This window comes from Notothenia coriiceps, unplaced genomic scaffold (assembly GCF_000735185.1).
Source record: "Notothenia coriiceps isolate Sejong01 unplaced genomic scaffold, NC01 NC01_scaffold00023275, whole genome shotgun sequence".
Lineage (NCBI taxonomy): Eukaryota > Metazoa > Chordata > Actinopteri > Perciformes > Nototheniidae > Notothenia > Notothenia coriiceps.
In genome coordinates this window covers 239,999-259,471 of record NW_011355976.1, presented here as the reverse complement: position 1 = coordinate 259,471, position 19,473 = coordinate 239,999, and the positions used below count along the sequence as shown (strand labels likewise).

The 19,473-nt window shown below is 40.7% G+C and overlaps 3 protein-coding genes across 3 annotated transcripts in view; 2 read left to right on the top strand and 1 right to left on the bottom strand.

Annotated features, from left to right (window-relative positions):
• akt1s1 (AKT1 substrate 1 (proline-rich)) overlaps positions 1-4,192 on the bottom strand; it is a 7,215-nt gene extending 3,023 nt beyond the window's left edge. Inside the window, exons 1-2 of the mRNA XM_010781498.1 lie at positions 4,055-4,192; positions 2,792-3,524 (exon numbers count right to left, since the gene is read on the bottom strand). Of these exons, the coding sequence (XP_010779800.1) occupies positions 2,792-3,188 (397 nt within the window). The 5' untranslated portion in view covers positions 3,189-3,524; positions 4,055-4,192. The remainder of the gene's footprint in view (positions 1-2,791; positions 3,525-4,054) is intronic.
• Positions 4,193-6,079: 1,887 nt separating this feature from the next.
• Positions 6,080-14,017, top strand: tbc1d17 (TBC1 domain family, member 17). The gene is made up of 17 exons (XM_010781487.1): positions 6,080-6,163; positions 6,820-6,915; positions 6,997-7,074; positions 7,149-7,260; positions 7,341-7,524; positions 7,688-7,796; positions 8,259-8,429; positions 8,551-8,676; positions 8,788-8,891; positions 9,759-9,853; positions 9,955-10,071; positions 10,559-10,659; positions 10,953-11,052; positions 11,315-11,412; positions 11,766-11,882; positions 12,070-12,156; positions 13,214-14,017. Exons 1-17 carry the CDS (start codon positions 6,137-6,139, stop codon positions 13,373-13,375), a joined length of 1,884 nt encoding a protein of 627 aa, XP_010779789.1. The 5' UTR covers positions 6,080-6,136; the 3' UTR covers positions 13,376-14,017.
• Positions 14,018-17,817: 3,800 nt separating this feature from the next.
• Positions 17,818-19,473, top strand: part of ccndx (cyclin Dx) — a 3,427-nt gene continuing 1,771 nt past the window's right edge. Inside the window, exons 1-2 of the mRNA XM_010781486.1 lie at positions 17,818-18,352; positions 18,450-18,665. Coding sequence (XP_010779788.1) covers positions 18,095-18,352; positions 18,450-18,665 — 474 coding nt within the window. The 5' untranslated portion in view covers positions 17,818-18,094. The remainder of the gene's footprint in view (positions 18,353-18,449; positions 18,666-19,473) is intronic.

Below are 19,473 nucleotides of genomic sequence, written 5' to 3'. Positions count from 1 at the left end.
TAAGTCGACGTCGGTCCCTCGTCTTTAGTCGTCTCGACGTTACGTGACTCACACACACACTCCTCAGTTACTTTCTTAGTTACCTGTCACTGCATAGAGGTTGCTCCGCAAAAACCCCTCCATAAAAGACACCAATCTCAAAATGAGCGATGTCCCACATGAAACTCCCCAAAAACTGAGACGTCTGCCAAATGTACGGTATTTTTGGAAGTATTGTGTGTTTCCCTGCCCATTATTGGCCTTTTACCGTACTGTACCCTTGAATTGTGAGCGTCGCAACCCTCATCCTCTTCAACTCAGTCTCTCTCGAGTCTCCTTGACGTGCCGACCGTCGAAATTTTACGAGGGCAAGAGGAGTACCACCTGGGTAGTACGGACTGTTCCAATCGATTAGTCGATTGCCCGTGGTGGACTAACGAGTGTGTGTGGTGTGTGTGTGGTGTATGTGTATGTTATGTGTGTGTGTCTTCCCTCCCTTTTTATATGTGTGTTTACTGGATTGCCTGGGTCCCAGCATTGTTACTGTTTATAATTTTTGTACAGATACTTCACAAAACGAGTTTTATGGGTTTGTGTCTAAGTGGGTAAGATGCGGGTACGGATATAGGTACGATAAAGTGAAGGACAAAGTTTCACGATTATATTTCGTTCCATATTTCGTAATTTTTTCCCCGACTCGAGTACCTGGCACAAACAATGACAGATTTTGATTATATGACGCCACTACTTTGCGGTATAGTACTTAATAGTTCCTAAATAAAGAACTTTGTCATACCTCGAGTTTCGAAAAGAGAGAACGGCCAATATGTGTTCCACTTAAGGAAAAATAAAGGGACCGAAGAGTTGTGTACCGGAGAGGTCATGTCCAATCGAGAACTCACAAATCACTAAGATTACATTGGTGGCTGGTATAATGCAGGTTTTGTCAGCTCGTAAACAAAAGACTATCGTTACAAAGACTATCACGGCACCCAGGTGTAAGGCTATAATTTTGCAGTAAATAGCCCTGCCGTTTAAGACCGTAACGCTGTAGACATACTATGTAGGGGCAAGAAGATCTCTAAACTGCCATGCCGTCCTTTTCTCTCTCCCAAAATAATAAGACTGCTGAACGTCACGTCAAGGGAACTGTGTGGCCCCTGTGGTTCATAAATACATATTTTCTGTATTTTTTCACTGTAAACGTACTATATTATTATTATTATTATTATTGTAAATAATAAATTAATCGCCGAAAAGTTATTGGGTTTCAGCGAATGTTTTTGTTAATTTTTCATGTCTTTCCCCGCACTTGTCCGTCTTCATGTTGGTATAACCCTGTTCTTTTTAACTTGTTAACTTTGTTAATACTTGTCCCGTTTCCTTTTGGGTGTCCCCGCCCCTCGTTTCGTATCCTGTTGCTCGTTTTTCTGTTGTATTTACCCTTTTCTCCTTTCTTTTTCAACTACTACTTACAACTTATTCTCTACGTCGCACCCACCTTATTCCTCTATGTGTCGCACCCATCTCTCACTTCAGTCACGCAACCCCCCTATCTCCATTCAACTTCCGAACCCTCTTCTCCATACAAAAGTCGACCCAAAACTTCAATCTGTCACACCCTCTCACCCGCCTAGTCTAACCCCTCCCTCAAGGTCTCGCCGCCACGACTAGACCTCTTACGAGACAACGGTTACAAAACTCAGATACTACACTCATAGAGCACTCCCTCTTCTGCACCTCCTCCTAGCCTCCGACACCCCCCCAACATCCCTACTACTCCAGTCCCTCTCCATCCCCCCCGATCTAACCACTTCCCGAATTATCCACCTCCTCCCCTCACAAAACTTCTACTACGCAAACCAAACTACCCCTCGTACACTTTCTCTCGCCTCTTGCCTCACTAACACAACACTACACATCACTATCCAGGGGAAATTCATAACCAGTATACAGAAATTCATAACCACTGTAAGAATACATTTGTTTGCGTAACATTTGTGTTAGCCCGTATATTCCAGTCGTTTCTTGACTACATGCTCTTTCAACTATCGTCATTAATAAACACTGTCAAAAGACGGGACAATTCGAGTAACTTTTACAAATATAGATATATTGTACTACCTAACAACACAAGAAGGTCTCGAAGGTCCCTCTGCCTCCCTCCGCCTCAGGTTCCAGGTTTGTTGTCTGAAATAAGCGTCCGATAGGCAGTTAGATGTTGAGTCCTCGACGCTGCCCGTCCGCCCTGGGATCGCGGCGAAATTCTCTCTGCAGACCCATTCTCACAGCGTTTATCAACCTTTTTCTTACTCAATATCAAGCCACACTTATTGTTTTTACTTCGGCTGTGACTTTGTGTGTGCTCAGGGTGAGTTTGGCTGTGTTTCGCTGTCGCTAAACAAGGAAACCACACCTCCACGGAGCTCAGCGCGATTCACAACGTCCCGACCAATCAGAGCACACTGTGCTCACAGGGAGGGTGGGGGCTGGAGCTATTGGAGCTACAACGAGCCGTTAAAGGCAGAGAGTGAAATTCAGTGAATACACGTAGTTTACAGAGATGCTGTATGAGAAACCAATGTGATTTTGGAAAATTGCACAATATAAATCTATTCTAGTAGACCTCAACTATGGAATTATGATCAGAAAAAAAAACATTGACATAGCACAGAAATTGCTTATTTTTGTAATCAGAGATCATTTTATTTATTGTCATGGTTGTGTATATTGATGTGTGGATATTTTTCTCTCTGGGACAAAATATAGTCCAACAAACGTAGCTATCGTGACAGCTAAAATGTGCAGGAACTCACCCCTCTGTGTCCGAGGTCAGAGGTCAGGTCAACCACCAGTTTGGTTCCTCTCTCTCCCCCCGCTTGGCGTGTGTGCTTTTGGGCTGTTAGCATGGTGGTGGAGTGCAGCACACCAATGTCATCCATGTAGCGCCGAGCCGACTCCGCAAGAAACCCTTGACCCCATACATTGTAGGAGAAATCACACTCCTTAGGAAAGGCACTGCTGCTTTCCCGTTTCCTCATCCCATCTTCACCTCCACCCAATGACCGGAACTTCTTACACGCTGTAAGTATGGCCAGGTCGCAGCCAGACTTTTGGCAATATGTTTCTGCAGCAGAAAGAAGTGCCAGCCAGCTTTCTTTGTGGTTGTCTGGGATCTCAGGCTCAGATGACTGGGTAATGGAGGCCATAATGGTGCAAAGTAGTGTTATAACTTTCTAATATAGCCAGACCTGATGAGAAAACTGATTAATGCTGATGAATGAAGAGTTTGAGGTTTAGCTTGGATAAGGTTGGACGTAATACAGTATTAACAGGTAGCTGCGGTGTATTTGACTTTGCTTGAAAAATGTCCTAACTTGTGTTTTTTCTGTCCTGCTGGTGTTAGTTTTCAGCAAATGCAACGATAAGAAATGATCTATCAGGTAGAGGCACTGGGTGTCTTTAAGATATGATCAATTGGCCAGTATCACTAAACACTTGAGAGCCAGGGGAGAGAAGAGATGTTGCCAAGTTGCTGGTGATACCTGTCAAAAAAAAGACACAAAACAAGGTTAGCTGTAAAATGTTGATAAATATCACTCATTGTAAAAGTGAGATTATTCCTCCTACTAAAGATGTCCTACTATGAGTTCATAGACATTGCCCATTTGAATATGTGCAGATAAGCATATAAAAACAATCTGCTTAACCTAAGCTGTCCTCGGATTGTCGCAGCTCTCAACCCCTCCGTGAACTGCTTCCAATAAATCTATGCTAACTAATGCTACTGTAGCTACTGCAACGTTAGCAACTGTAGCTCTTAAATGACCAGGCTCTATTGATCACCAATATTGCCATTTGTGCAATCGTCTCTGTCTGTTTTAGGATTGCATGCTTCGGACTTGGTATGCACAGTAAGTGTCGCTGCTGCAGCTGTTGTTGTGGATCTTGTTGTTTAGTGTTGTGTGCATCCTCCTCATGATGGACCCACACTTCACCTCCATTTTTTCAGGCTTCAGCAGGAGCCAAGACGAGCAAGTATAAATTACAGGAAAAATGTAAGAGGTTCACCTACCTGTTCAGTTTATTTCTGCAACGTTGCCAGATGTTTATCAATCCTAAACTTTACTTGTTTTTTGTCAAACGTATTCTACATTCTCCAACGGTTTCTCTCCCCTAGCTAGGCTCTACACCAGCAGCAAGCTAGCAAGAATTAACAACGGCTTTTCCGGCTAAGAATTATAAAATAAAAGCCGTGAAAGACATCTGTGATACTTCACTTACTGTTTCAAAAACTGTTTACACCTCAGTGTATATGTATTATTTATCTGTTTACATACACTTTCCCAATTGCAATACTATCAACCACTCATTTATATTAGCCTACATGTATTAATGTGTGTATTTGAACTTGCACTATCTATATATTATAACGGGGTATACAATTTAATAAAATATATATTTTTTTAATTGTATACCCCGTTTATCTAGGCCCTTTTTGTTTGTTTTATGTATTTCATACTATGGGACTGCGGGAAACGATATCTCGAGATTTCTGGATGTATAACACTGTAGTAATTTTGACAATAAAGCTGACTTTGACTTTGACTTGATGTCTTGTGTGTCTTGATTCTTATTTTGCCTTTACAGGCATGCTTTTCTTTTGTTTGTTGGCTATACATGTTTAACAAGCATTGTTTTAGCAAAGTCTCTGTATTTAGTAAACATATGATGATAAAGAATTAGTATATAAAACATTAGGTAATAGGCAGGGAGTATCACAATATAAAAGTAATATTATTTTATTACGTTCCGTTACTTTTGTATACACGGTTGCGTTTCCATTTTTGACAAGAAATAGACAGTTTCCTATGTTATTATATAATGATTGTAACATAATACCTGGAAAAACAAAGTCTACTAAAACAAAGTCTACCAAATATTACTATCCATTGATTTCTTTCCACAATCATCACCTATTGGACGTACTTGATCATACAATGAATGTGTTAAATGGTTTTAATTTGAAGGAGAATGCCGTCTGCTCTCATCCGGGTTAGTTAGATGCGGATAACTTGATGCCTGGTGCAGTTTTGACGTCACCTGTTTACTGAGTCTCCGCTTCCAATCGGCGGCACGTTGAACACGTGACAGAGCTTTGAGTGCGTCCTCGTACTCGCCTTGTTCTCGTGCACGTGTACCTCCACCTCGCTCAAACCTGGCTCAAACCTGGCTCAAACCCACCTACCAGCTGCTCACAAATTCAGTCACATGAGCATGGTACTCATTACCATGTAATTAACAGGAGTAATTATAACTCCTGGTACATGTAATCGATTAATAAGCTCTACATTTAGCATTGTGGAATTTGCCTCAGGTGGCTAACAGTCTGTAAAGGATAGGACACCCCCTGTCCTCAAAACCTATGTCTTACTTAGACCCTCGCTTTGGATAAGTAAAAACCTTATATTGGGATAATGGGAAAAACCTTATGAAGGGCAAGTGAGTAGGGATCCCTTTCCTAGGACCAGAAGAAATGCAATGACAAATCTAAATCTACAATATAATAAAATACAGTTTAAACAACCAGGATGACATAGTTATAGATGTGTTTATATTGATCTGTTTATTGTAATTTGCCAAAACTGCAAAACAACAAGGCAAATGCCTAGACCGTGTGTGTGTAAAAAATAAAGTAAAATTAACTAAATGTTTACCATTTGCAACATCAAGTAATTAACACATTAATGTCTCAACAATTATTATACAATAACCTAACAACAATTATTATACAATAGCCTTAATACTATTCTGAAATAAAAATGTTTACCTTAAGTACTTGACTATACATATAATACTATGACATTACTTTTGTACATGAGTATGAGTACGGTTTTGAATGCAGTAATTTTAACTGCAAAATATATTCTTTATAAAAATGGTTCAGCAAAACTACAAAGAACAAGTATCACTATTTGACATAAAATGACTTGCATTGTCTTTTATTATACTATATAAAAAAAAGACACAAACAAAAGCAGTAGTCCATTTTCAGCTCATGTGATGACGTCTCTTTAAGGGGCGGGGCTTCTCGCTAGTAGGAAGTGTGACGTAACATTTATTTTGGAAAACGAAGTCGAGGCAGAGGTGAAGGAAAATGGAGCAAAACATTGAGGATTACAAGGTATTTCTACAATATTTCACATAGTATTATAGTTTGTGAATGCTGACAATTTTCCTTCAACTCGACTGTGAAATGTTGGGTGAAACTACTCGAGCTGGCCGTCATTGTTAGCTTATTGTTTATACATCAAGCTAGCTGTGTGTTTTCACTAACGCTCGATGAAGTCAATCCGCACACTGTCAGCTACGTTTTATCATCTGAATGGATATCAAATGTCGGACTCTTTTTTGTAGCAACCATACAGCCTTATCTATAGTTATACAGACGGGAAAAATATAAAAATACAGTCTATTCTGTATCAGTATAACGTCTTCCTCCTATGTGTTTGTCTCGTCTTCACCTACTGACCTGACAGACCTGTAATCACGTGACAGACAAGATCTATGTTCTATGATTTCATTAACCCTAATGAAATCAGGTTAACAGGTTAGATATTTGATGTGGTACATAACGTTCAGTTCAAGCAGTAGCCTAGCGTAAAAACATTTTTTTATTTGACAATACAATCATGTGTAAAAACAGATTACTAGATTAAAATTAGCATTGACCAAACCTGTTCCTGTGACTGGAAACCCAACATGAGCCGTCATTTTATTTCAGCTTTGTTATTGATATGGCTGCATTTATATTTATGTGGGCTTTTTCTTTCTTCTCAGCTTATATTTGAAAAAGAGGGAGTATACCTCCACACAAATGCCAAGAGAAGTAACCAGGACACCACCATCCCAGGGTTCATCCGTATTGTGGAGAGGGTAAGCAACATGTGTAAAGATACAAAGACGGAAATTGAAAAAAAAAGCAGTGGGATTATCAACAACGCATGTTTTTTTTAGGCCGGTGTTCCAGCTTTAGAGTGGAGCCCCCTTGAAGATGAGGGTCGCAGTGCCCCTGCTGTACTCTACACCAAAAAGGTCAGTAATCATCTGTTTGATATACATACAAACGATATGAGTTTTGTTTTTTTAACCCACTTCTTACTGAATAGGATGGAGACGGAGAGGAGGAAGATGCAAACTATGACCCTGGTTATGAGCCAGACTGGGCAGTCATCAGCACAGTGAAGAAAGATCGGGAACACGTCCCAGTCAGAGACTCAGGTGCAGTTATCACTTCTGTCACTTCAGGCAAACAGTTACTTTAAAGAAGAAGAAACTAACGGTGCCTATTTTGTCTGCAGGTCCATGGTCATTCTCTCTGCCTCTGTCAGAGTTATACTCTCTGCGGAGGGCTCGGTTCTCCTTGGGGAGAAACTTCTTGGTGTTGACTAGTAGAGGGGGCCACCCACTTCCTCCCCTGCACTTCCACAGAGGAGGAACCAGGGAGCTGTTTAGAGCCATGAACCGTTACATCATCCTCGACCAGTAAGTACCATCTTTGACCTCTAGCAGCAGTTACTGACCTGTAAACAAGTTAGAAATAATCTCATACCACTTCTGAATACAGTAGATTTACAGTTTATGACAGAGCTGTTGACAAATCACACGAGTATGAAAAACATCACATGGTCTCTGTTGTTATCATCAGGTCACCGGTGGACGGGAGGCTCTTCCTTGCCTACCCTCATGACCCCGGCGCTCTCTCTCAGTCCTTCGATAAGCTGCAGCTTTTCGACGATGGCTCTGATCTTGTTTCGGTATTTTGCTTTAGTTTCCCTTGATCCTAAAACCTATATTATTGGCTTGTTGATCAATCCTAATGACTCACCGATCATAGTCCTACTCTTTAAGATAAGCCTTTATTGATCCCCAGATGGGGAATTCAATTGTTACACCAGCTCAAAGACAGAAATAAGTCAAGATAAATTGAGAAGTAGAAATATTAAATAAGAATAAATAAAAGAGGTATACACAATTTATATTATAGTTGAACTGATAACAGAAGTATACTGGAAGGAACTATAGAAGTGCATGTAATGCCTACATGATTAGTTAAGCACAAATGTATAGGGACAACGTTGAGTGACATAATGAAGCATGACCAGTGACATAGCACATGACTCAGTGGGAGTAGACAAATGTTATCCAGCGTGTTACAGTTCAAAGTAAAACACATTTGTGTGCTTGTTTGTGATTCTCTTCTCTCTCCAATTGAACAGAGATTCATTCAGGACCCATATGCCACTACATTTGGTGGATTCTCCAAAGTCACAAATTTCTTCAAGGTTGCACTACGACCTCCAGGGCCAGCCACCCATTCCCGCGCTGCCCATGATCCCAGTTTCCCCCCACAGTCTGACGAAGAGCCCGGCTTTGAGCTCATCAACTGTGTAAGAGAAGGAACCAAAAAGAACAATTTGGATGACACATTCAGGTCTAATAATATGTAAAGATGACAGTGACATGAGAATCTATATTGGTTCTTTATTTTGGTGTCTTTCCTTCCATTAGGGGGTGGAGCTCGGTCCCAGACCAGACGTTACCAGGGGACGACCGCTGGACAAATGGGAGGAGTTTCTGGACCCAGAGGGGCAAGTGAAGAACCCAGAGAAGATCAAAGAGATAATATTCAGAGGGGTGAGACAGGAAATACAGCGAGAGTCATCTCTAATGTGGAAGACATACCTTGTTTACTTGTTATAACCCTCTATCAGATGTGCATGTTTCATACCATGTTGTCCATTGCAGGGTGTCACACCGACCCTGAGGAAGGAGGTATGGAAGTTTCTCCTGGGCTTTTATCCATGGAACAGCACTCACAAGGAAAGAGAAGACATTCTTCGGGTCAAAACGTTAGTGTTATTATTACTGCATATCCGCTCCTAAATCTATTAGACAGTTAAAAAGTATAGTTTGACATTTTGGGAAATACACTATGTTTCTTCCTTGCTGAGAGTTAGTTGAGAGGACCAATACAACTCGTCATGTCTATTAGGGCTGCTCAATTAATCGTATTTTAATCGCAATTACGATTATGGCTTGCAACGATTACGAAAACAACGTAATCGAAATAAAACGATTATTTTTTTATTATTCTTTTTTTTTTTCAAATAATATATTTTTTTTATTGGATTTTCGGTTGAATTATACTTAAAGTTCAGGGTAATCAACTGTTAAAAACATACTGCCCAAATCTTTTTTCTCCAATAAATGGATGTTTTCAAAGTAAATGGTAATCGTTTTTAATAATCGTGATATCAATTATTGACCCAAATAATCGAGATTATGATTTTTGCCATAATCGAGCAGCCCTAATGTCTATATAGTACATACAAAGATAACGCCAGCAGCCAGTTAGCGTTACATATTTTTTAAGACAAGACGCATAGACTCAAGGAAGGGGCTGTGCCTGACCAAGAAATAAAACCTCCTGCAAAACCATAACATTTCAGATGTTGTTCTGATTAAACCACCAAGATTTAACGTGTTTACCAGTGAACTTTAGAGTTGTTATTTAATGGAATTTAATCAGGCCTTTCAACCTGTTTGCTGTCTTTGTGTTAAACAAATCTAACTGGTTGCTTTCTTTATCTTCCTAACTTTAAAGATGTGAGAGTGGTATCAGGCTTTTCGGCTAACTCAAAAGAAATGTCCTTAAAATGTCCATGAACTTCAATTGAAATGTAGTCAGCCTCTAAAACGTCTTTCTGTGTCTCCAGGGACGAGTACTTCAGAATGAAGGTGCAGTGGAAGTCAGTCAGTGAAGAGCAGGAGATGAGGAACTCCCTCCTCAAAGGATACAGAAGCCTGATAGGTCAGCCCTGCAATCTGTGATAAAACAGAAGATCTGTTCATAGTATCAGCTGCCTGTTCAATAGGCGTTGAAATTCAACTGCTTTTGTTCTGTTGTGACAGAGCGAGACGTCAGCAGGACGGACAGAAACAATACGTTCTTCTCTGGGAACGACAACCCAGGACTGACCCTGCTGAACGATGTTCTGATGACCTACTGCATGTTCAACTTCGATCTTGGTGTGTATTTCTAAACTGTTGGCAAGCAGAAGTGCACATACTGAACACATGTGTACCAATACAAATGTAAAGTACATACTAAATGTAAACAATGTAATATTAATAATTTGAGTTGTTTATACAAGAGCATTGCATTTCTTAAGTCAATAGTTGTTTAGAGCATTGCATTTCTTAAGTCAATAGTTTGGTCAGAGTATGTGCTTACCGGTCCTTAATATTTATGAATTAAGGCCAATGAGAATACTTTTTTAACAATAAATGTAGGTAACAGGACACAAAGACACAGATGATCTAGCATTAGACACAGATTATTATTATCAACAGGTTTACATATGAAGAACTGTGTAGGAGGTATGGTGTTTTAAACATTTAAAGTAAAGACTCTTCAGGACGAAGGCAGCTCTTCCAACAAAGCATACCAAACACACACAGTATGTATCATTAAGACAGATATATCAACGTCTCCCTTCTGTTTCCATGTCTCCAGGTTATGTCCAGGGGATGAGTGACCTCCTTTCTCCTCTGCTGTTCGTCACACAGAACGAGGTGGAGTCCTTCTGGTGTCTCACAGGCTTCATGGAGCTGGTGGTAAGAAGAAATACTTATCTTTCTCTGTGGGCTTTCGAATATCAGTCAAAAACACGTTTAGATTTGGTTGTTCCTCTCCCTACATTATCATTCTGGCTTTGCTCAGTCCTGTGTGGTCACTGCAAATCTGTTTTGAATAAAAGCACAAAGCAGACCCTTTCAAAAATGGCTGCAGTTTTATTGCAAGTTTGATGAGGTTTCTTAGTGAATACTGAAACATGAAAACAAATGAATGTGTTCAGTTATGAATGAAGAAAGCTATGGATTTGAGGCTTTCTCTGTTTCCTCCGCAGCACCAGAACTTTGAAGAGTCCCAGGAGGCCATGAAGAAGCAGCTCCTCCAGCTCAGTATCCTGCTGAAGGCTCTGGACCCTGAGCTGTGTGACTTCCTGGGTTAGTCAGATTATACTCATGCAGGCAGACTGGATTGTTGTTAAACTCATGAGTAATTAGGTTAAAGCAATGAAAAGTAGTATACAAACCAGAACACATGGGTGCGCATATGTTGATATGCATAAAAGGCATACAAATGTATTCTAAAAGAAAGGAAATTCACAAATTGGATGAATACAGTGTATTTAAAACGTGCCTAAGACAATATAACATATTAACAAGGGGCTCATTCTTCTTTTTGGGTCCCTTTCTGTGCCATCAGACTCTCAGGACAGCGGCTCTCTTTGCTTCTGTTTCCGCTGGCTGCTCATCTGGTTTAAGAGAGAGTTTTCCTTCGAGGACATCCTCACCATGTGGGAGGTGAGTGCACCACATAGGCATGGAATATTTGATGATGCAATAACAGCTAGAGTCAGTCAGGTTCAATTTAATCCTTTGAAGCTTCATGGTGTTATATCAGTGTGAATTTTAAATGTCTTGTTTCTTCAGTCCAATGCCCAGATATTCACTTTTATTTTGTATTACATTTTGTAAATATATATGTTTGAGCCTAAAAATAGCTTTTCCTGACAACTTGTTTTAAAAATGTCTGATTAAGCGTTTATCAAAATAGTTACCGATGACTATTTGAAGTCAATAGACTAATCTAGTAAACTAAACATTGCATCTCATTTGCAAATAGTGTTTGTGTAACATCCTTTTCCCTGCCACAGGTCGTCTGGTCTCGTCTGCCATGTGACAACTTTCACCTGCTGATCGCCTGTTCCATCCTGCAGTCCCAGAGAGGAGAGCTGATTGGCTCAGACCATGACTTCAACACTATTCTGAAGGTGAGTGTGGTGTGTGGTGTGTGGTGTGGTGTGTAGTGTGTGGTGTGTGTTGTGTGTAGTGTGTAGTGTGTAGTGTGTGGTGTGTGGTGTGTGGTGTGTGGTGTGGTGTGTGACAGCCAATGAGTTACTTTGTCTATGACTATACACTCATCTGTACAACTCTGTCCCCATTGTGAATGCTCCTCAGCACATTAATGAGTTGACGATGCAGTTGGACCTGCAGACTGTTCTGCGAGGAGCGGAGGCCATCTACCTGCAGCTGACTCAGTGCAAGGTAAGAGGCTTCAAATCAAATCAAGTTTTATTAATTTAGCACATTTAAAAGCGATTTCTGGTCGAGCCAAAGTGCCGTACATGTAATAAAAACACTTTACTACAATCACAATAAAAGACAATAATTTACAACAGAAATATAAAAAACAAAAACACAAGGAATAGTCAGGTGTCATACTCCGCTCTGACTAGAAGGCCAAAGAGAAGAAGTGAGTCTTTAGTGAGGATTTAAAAACCCCTAGTGTCTGGGCCGACCTCACATGGAGGGGCAGACTGTTCCAGAGCCTGGGGTCAGCTGCTGCGAAGGCTCGGTGCCCTCTGGTTTTGAGCCTGGTCTTGGGCACTATCAGCAACAGCTGGTCAGCAGACCTTAAAGCTCTGGCTGGGGTGTAGCGTAGCTTCATGGGCCAATCAGATTCAGCCAGGAGTCAATAGAGTGTCTCAGTGTTTATAATGAAGAGCAAAGGTGAGGAAATAAGGATCTACAGTAAACCACTGTTTCCTTACCGATACCTATTACCCCCATTAAACAATTGATATTATATGTGTATGGGTGCACCTTAGAAAATGTAACCTAAAAACTCAAATGATATACTTCCTTAAAAGTCACGTACTCATGGTATGACTCAGTTATGTAATACTGCGCTTCAAACATTTAGAATAAAATCTAAAGGGAAACTGTGCACAAGTTTACATTTGAGAATTAAGAATAACCAAGGAATTATACCTCCAGTGTAACATATTGGAACTGACTCAACCCTCTATATAGCCTATAGTGACTGATGTTGTCTAACAGGTCAGGTTAATAGATTGCATCAGATTATGCTTTTTTTCCATTTGTCCTAAACAGTGATTGAGTATAGGATCTGCACCTACCTAACAAACAGCTGCATCGAAATCTAGAACCTTTTATATAAGATCAGTCACCTCTACACAAGTGATCCTAACCTCCTTTCCTCCTCCTCCTCCTCCTCCTCCTCCTCCTCCACCTCCTCCTCCTGAGAGACCAGCTCCCTGAGGAACAGGTCTCTGTCGGAATAGAAGGTGTTGCTGATCAGGAGCTCCCCCTGAAGGTGCAGCAGGTCATGGGTCTGTACGTCCCCTCCAGCTCTGAGGAGGACAGCCCAGACTCCCAGGCCAGCGAGACCCTGCGCCTCCTCGCAGAGTCCCAGGCAGGCGCTGCTTCCTGTGATTCAGCACCCGTTCCCACCTATCCTTAAATCTGCAGGTCAGCTGGGGGACTTACAGTCACTAAGAAATGTACGGACGATCTTTATATATGAACAAAAAAATGATGTATAGATATATGAAAACTCTATCCAATGAGAAGGAATGAAGGCTCTTTGGTGAAGACTGTTGTTACTGTCTTTCAGAGGCAGGGGGCGCTGTTGAAGCTTTTTTTCTTTAGTTAAAACATAGCTGTACTTGCAGTGCTCTTTTTCCATGTTTATGGTCTGCTCCTCGTCCTCCATGACAGCGTGTCATTTGTTTAAATGTCCTGTGTCTTTGTTGAGAGTTTTGTCCTCCTTTCTACTCCCCATCCCTCTCTGAGTGATTCTCTTTTACCTTTCTGACAATGATTTAATAATCATCTCTGCTCGACCCATGTGATGCTTTCAGTGCACTTTGTCCTGCGTCCCCTCGCCACTGCTCCTTAAAGGGAGCAAGATGAAGGATTTGCTCACTGGCAGCATCTTCTTAGGACCGTATGATGCCATTCCAGCCCTATGCAAACTTTATTGCATGCCTTATAGTTTGCGCATGTGGCGTGGTGATCTTTTTAGCCTTGTAATTATATACATATTGTCATGAAATAACATTTTCATCCGCTGATTATTTCCAAATAAATGGTTGAATCTTAATGAAGCATGTCATTGATATTTTTGCTTTTGACATCACACAGTTGGTCGAAAACAACAGTACTGCATTTTAACTCAACAGTCCCCATCATTGATGTAAATGGAAACAACTAAGTAGTACAGCCTCTCCCATTAGGTTAAAATCAAGTTGAATCAACACCTCTCAATCTGAACAGGTAAAAACTAAACGGAATATAAGTCAAATCAAGTTTGCTTGTTAACTGGGCCCTTAAACAAATACATAATAATCACCAAGATAATCACAGAATAACCTCTAAGGCACAATACACAACCGCATAATACTCAAAAGAAAGAAGCATTCAAAAAAGAACATTTTAAACAAAGTGAAAAATCTGAGTAACACTCAATGTAAAAAAAATACAGGACACTCCTAAACACAAAACAACAAAATGTGATAAGAAAACTTTTTTTAAATGAGACAAAACCAAAAAGACACAAGAAAATGACCATTAAATGTAATGACAAGCACCATTAACTTGTGAACTACTTAAAGTCCTCTTCCAAAGCTTACATTACTGGTATATAAACAGATAAAATATAACACATAATATAAAATGTGTACATAAGATCATTTATAATAATTAATCAAATTGAACCTTATTTCAATACTTAAAATGTTCTTATACTAAGTGATAACTAGATTGAACTGAGGTTAGAACAATGTGTTATACAAATAAAAATAGAATCATGAAATGTAATTACCCCCATTACCAACTGTTTGTTTATGTGGTGTCTTAACTTGTGAACTGGTCTAAACTCGCCCCCCCCCCCCCCACCCCCCCGCGGCAGCAGGTTGTCTGTGTGAGGGAAAAAGAGCTCTGCTCTCCACTGTCCCGGGAAATGAGCTGGAAAATGAGGGGCGTGGAACCACACCCCTTCTCAGGACCTCTTTTGGCTCATCACTGTCTCTTTCCCCCTCTGAGCGTGTTGTTTGAATACAGCTGCAATGTATGAATTTAACAGGGTGCTTAAACAGGCTGGCGATCTGTCACCCTGTTCCTCCCGGCCCCCCTCCTCCCTCCCCTCCACCCCAACCTGACCTCACTTGACTGGCAGAGCCAAACTTACTCAGCCCCTCATTCAAACTCAATCTGCTTTCAGCCCCTCTCAAAGCCTGTTTTATAGGCGCAGGCCTTGTCAACAGCTTTAAACCCCATATTCTCTCTCTAATGCTTCAATCGACTGAGTGTTGGAGGATTAGGGTCTCTTCATGTTGTCATTATGCTGGGTGTTAAGAGCTGCTTTCTTCAGTAGATGATGTGGCTGAAGCTCTGCCCTCTAAGCTAGATTTGAGCCTTTGGTTTGTTTTGAAAAAAACTCAAGATGTCATTATATTCTCTTGAGGTATTTTTTTGTGTGAGATTTTACAGGTTTTGTTATGCGTTGTTGTTTTAATCTGCAAATCTTTCTATTGATCCTCATAAATCCATTGTTGCCATGCTGCAAGCCAAATGCAAAATTCCACTTTGGGACCGTAAAAACTTAATTAAGCTACCTATTCAATTTTTGGGGACAAAAAGTTTGTATCTGCACAAATACTTCAAATCACAGTTAGAAGACTTCAATTCATAATGTTGACAGGTGGTTGTTTGAATAGGCCTATGGGCTACTGGAGTTTTTGTTTCAGACATATTGCACCCTAATTGGTTTTATTTAAGAGCAGGAATCCCAGCTATGCATTAGAAGGTTTACCCATCTGGCAGTGTCCTCTGCCTGCTGTTCTGATGGTCAGTGTGCATTACAGAGAGGCTGGATCACATTCACAAAACAATATACAGTATATATAATATTACTTTTATTTAAAGATTTTTCTTTAGGTTGGATTTTTTGAAAATGTCTGTCACTGATATATTGTTATTGATATATTAATATCTGTACATGAGCTTAAATACTTATTTTAAAATGCTTCCGTATTTCCATCTGGCCCTGTGTCCTTATAGCAATTCAGAGGGATATACTGCACTTTTTAAAACCTAAAATAAAATGGGCAGTTATACTGTAGATGAAAAATACCCGATGACTGATAATGTTAATAGTTCAAATCAGCTTCACCATTTACAGCAGTAAAATGTGTGCAGAGGTATGCATGATAATTCAACAATTCAATAATGAAATAATCAATTAACATAGCACTTGCAATGGGGACATTTTTGTTCAGCATCATGAAAACGTTGACTTTTGATAACTCATATTTTTATTTTTCATATGTTTTTCCTTATAATTGAAATCTGATAACCTCCTCTTCACTTCTTTGAACAAATATAATTGTAGTTAAATCAAAGTCATTTTAGTTACATCAAAGTAATGTAACTACATTGATAATACTATTTTATTAACTATATAATACTTTTTTTCGATGTTACGCTCAATAACGTATCTTATGAAGTGCATTTATTTTGTCACAAATAAGTTCAAAAACAATTTTACCCTGCGTATGAAACCTGAATCTACTCGCCAGCTTTACTTTGAATAGAATGAATTATTGATGCTCAGCTGAAATCAAGTCATGGTGTCAGTGTGGTCGTCCATTTAACTCCTATTGAAACATGAGCTGCCATTGAAGCCTTAATGTGTGAACAGCCACCTGTAATGACTGTCAAATACAATCTGTATTCTCCACTGGTGAGTGCGACCCCATTGTGACCGTCAGAGGAAGTCCCCGGAGAGTGTGTGAAAAGTGTGTCTACCCCATGAATGTGTAAAGTGTGTGTGTGTGAGAGAGAGAGGAGCCAGCAGCAGGCAGAAGGCCAGGGGCTGCTGTCTGACACTGATTTGTAAAGGGAGACAATACGGCTCATTGACCTGCCCTGCTCCACTGTCTGTTGCACATACCTCGCCCAGCCCTCCCCAGTGGCTGCGCTGCGCTTTAAACACGAGCAGCAGATTGCCCCAGGCGAGGGGTGGGGCGGGTGGGGAGTGGGGGGGCAGCGGGCCACAGGTTGCTTTGACAATGGGAAACCTCGGAGGGGAGAAGAGACGAAGCCAAAACTTTAATTAACACAATTATATTCTAAAAACCTTACTTTCACTGAGGATAACATAATTTGATATCACTTTTTAAAAACATATCTAGAGAAAAGAGAAGTTTGTTTTATCAATGCTAGCACATTTGATTTCCAACATGCCTTATTTGTTTTATCTGTTTTTATCTTGTTTTATTCCAACTTGTTTCAACTGTCAAACTTCCCTCTGAATTCCCCTCATTGCATTTCTGAATTTCTTTAACCCTGGTTCAATAATGCAAAGACCTATAAAGTGTATCACTTTATTTATGACTATCCTACTATGGTAAGAAATTGGCTGAAAAAAAAGAGTCTTAACCCCAAAGATGGTCAATCTAATCTCATGTATGACAGAAAAATGAAACGTTGATTGAATGATCTATTCAATTAATCAATATTTCAGCCTAACTATTTCAGTAATCAGCAGGATCGAGCATCCATCCAGACTTTGACACATCTCCTCTGGTGCTCACGTTGTAAACAAACACCCTCCTCCTTTTGTCATCCATTCCCATTGTCAGAGTCTGGATATGACCTTTTCTCTCCCCTCTCTGACTCTCACCGCTTGTAGCCTCTTCTTATCCTCCTTCTTTCTTTCAGTATCGAAGACAAGCTGTTACTCTGTCCCTGCGGGCCACTCCCTCACTTGTCTGCTCCTCTTCCCTCCCCCCCTGCCTCCCTCCCTCCCCTGCTCTCATTCTTTCTCCCTTTCCCCACCTGTTGAAGCAATTGTTGCACAGACATATTGTTGTCTTCTAATTTTTTTATGTCACTCACGAGGGCTCACGCTCCTTTCCACGCTCTTCTTCCTCCCCCATGTGCCACTCCCTCTCACTCTCTCCCCGATGGGTATAAAAGTCAGAGGCGCTGGTTGGGGAGGGATATTCATCGCAGCACCACAGGAAGGCAACACATCTTTAACAAGGAAAAAGGATTTCCCTGCTTGTTCACCTGTAGTAAACCAAGCTTCCTCGGGTGACAGAGGGACAATATTCCCGCTTCCTTCCTTTACCAATTGGAGTAAACAAGTTCGTATTTGACCCAGCAGTCTGTAAGGATGGACAGAGGCATGTCTCTGTGGTGTGAGGAGGTGGAGAACGACAAGAGTCAGGACCACAGCCAGACTGAAGCCCAGGGCGGATACATGGTGGGCTCCTCTCAGCTGCGAGCCGGCTGGGACCCCACTGTGTCCGGGCATCGTGTGATCCAGAGGTTGCTTCAGGTGGAGGAGAGGTACATGCCCTCCATACTTTACATCACCCTCATCCAGCGGGAGCCAGAGCGTAGGGAGGAGCTCGTCAAATGGGCCCTGGAGGTATGAAACTCTCTGAAGCTCCAGTTTCTCCTCCTCCCATGAGTTATGTGATCATAGTAACTTTGATACTGATGCCTTCTTTTTTTCTTCTCCACAGGTGTGCTGTGAGGTTGGCTGTGATGAGGCGGTGTTCCCTCTGTCTGTCTCTCTGATGGACAGGTTCCTGTCAGCCTCTTTGTCTCTGCCTGTCTCGCCATACTGCCTGGCTGCAGGCTGCATCCTCATCGCCTCCAAACTCTCAGAGTGTGAAAACGTCACTGCTGATACTCTCTGTGCCGCAGCTGAGTACAGCTTCGTGCCTTCAAACTTGCGGGTGAGTCAGTCACACAGCATCCACAGGTGGCAGGTGCATAGAAATGTGGTTGTTTAAAACCACGCAGTCAGGGCTGTGTGGGAACTCATTCAGAATATTGCTCGTCCATCTATTTTTAACAAAACCTTAGTAAAGTTTTGGGTTACCTTCCAGGTGTGGGTCCCTGATATCACCACCTGTAATCCAAGTGGATTATTTCAAATGCACAAAACCAACTTCATCACATTGTATAAAGTTGTTAGTCTAAAGGTTTTAGCCGCCAAACTGTATCAAACTTAAGTAAACACAGAGATGTGTTCTTGTATGATTGTGCCTTAACACATCCATCAACTTTATGACGGATGGAAAATAGCTTAAAGCTAAATCTGGCACTGTTACGCTTGATACATTTAAATGTTTTAAGTGTTCATTGCTGTGCATTGTCCCTGCCAAATAAACGATTAAATAAATAAAAATAAATGACAAAACATAATTGACATTGATTTAGATGCAATAGGGCTAGAACTAACTTTTTTTCCCCAAATTACCGTTTTTTTATATCACGTATATTAGCCCGATGAACCAAAGGGTTTCTTCTGTAAGTTATATACAAAGATGACATATGTCTCACAAAGTGTAACCATATCTAGTTTTATCATCAGACTATTCAGATAAAAGGGGAAAAATAGAATCTCAACCTTCCAGAGCCCAAGGTGATGTCCTCAAATATTATGTATTGTTTGATAAAACATCCTAACCCCAAATGATTTCCATGAACTTTAATATATGTTAGAGGCAGCACATCTCTCTATTTGAGAAGCTGGAATGC

Excerpts from the sequence above, each read along its gene's own strand:
- tbc1d17 (XM_010781487.1), top strand. The coding sequence starts at position 6,137 with ATGGAGCAAAACATTGAGGATTACAAG. Across the intron at positions 7,525-7,687 it reads CGTTACATCATCCTCGACCA|GTCACCGGTGGACGGGAGGC; the intron begins GTAAGTACCATC and ends TGTTATCATCAG. Across the intron at positions 8,677-8,787 it reads AAGAGATAATATTCAGAGGG|GGTGTCACACCGACCCTGAG; the intron begins GTGAGACAGGAA and ends TGTCCATTGCAG.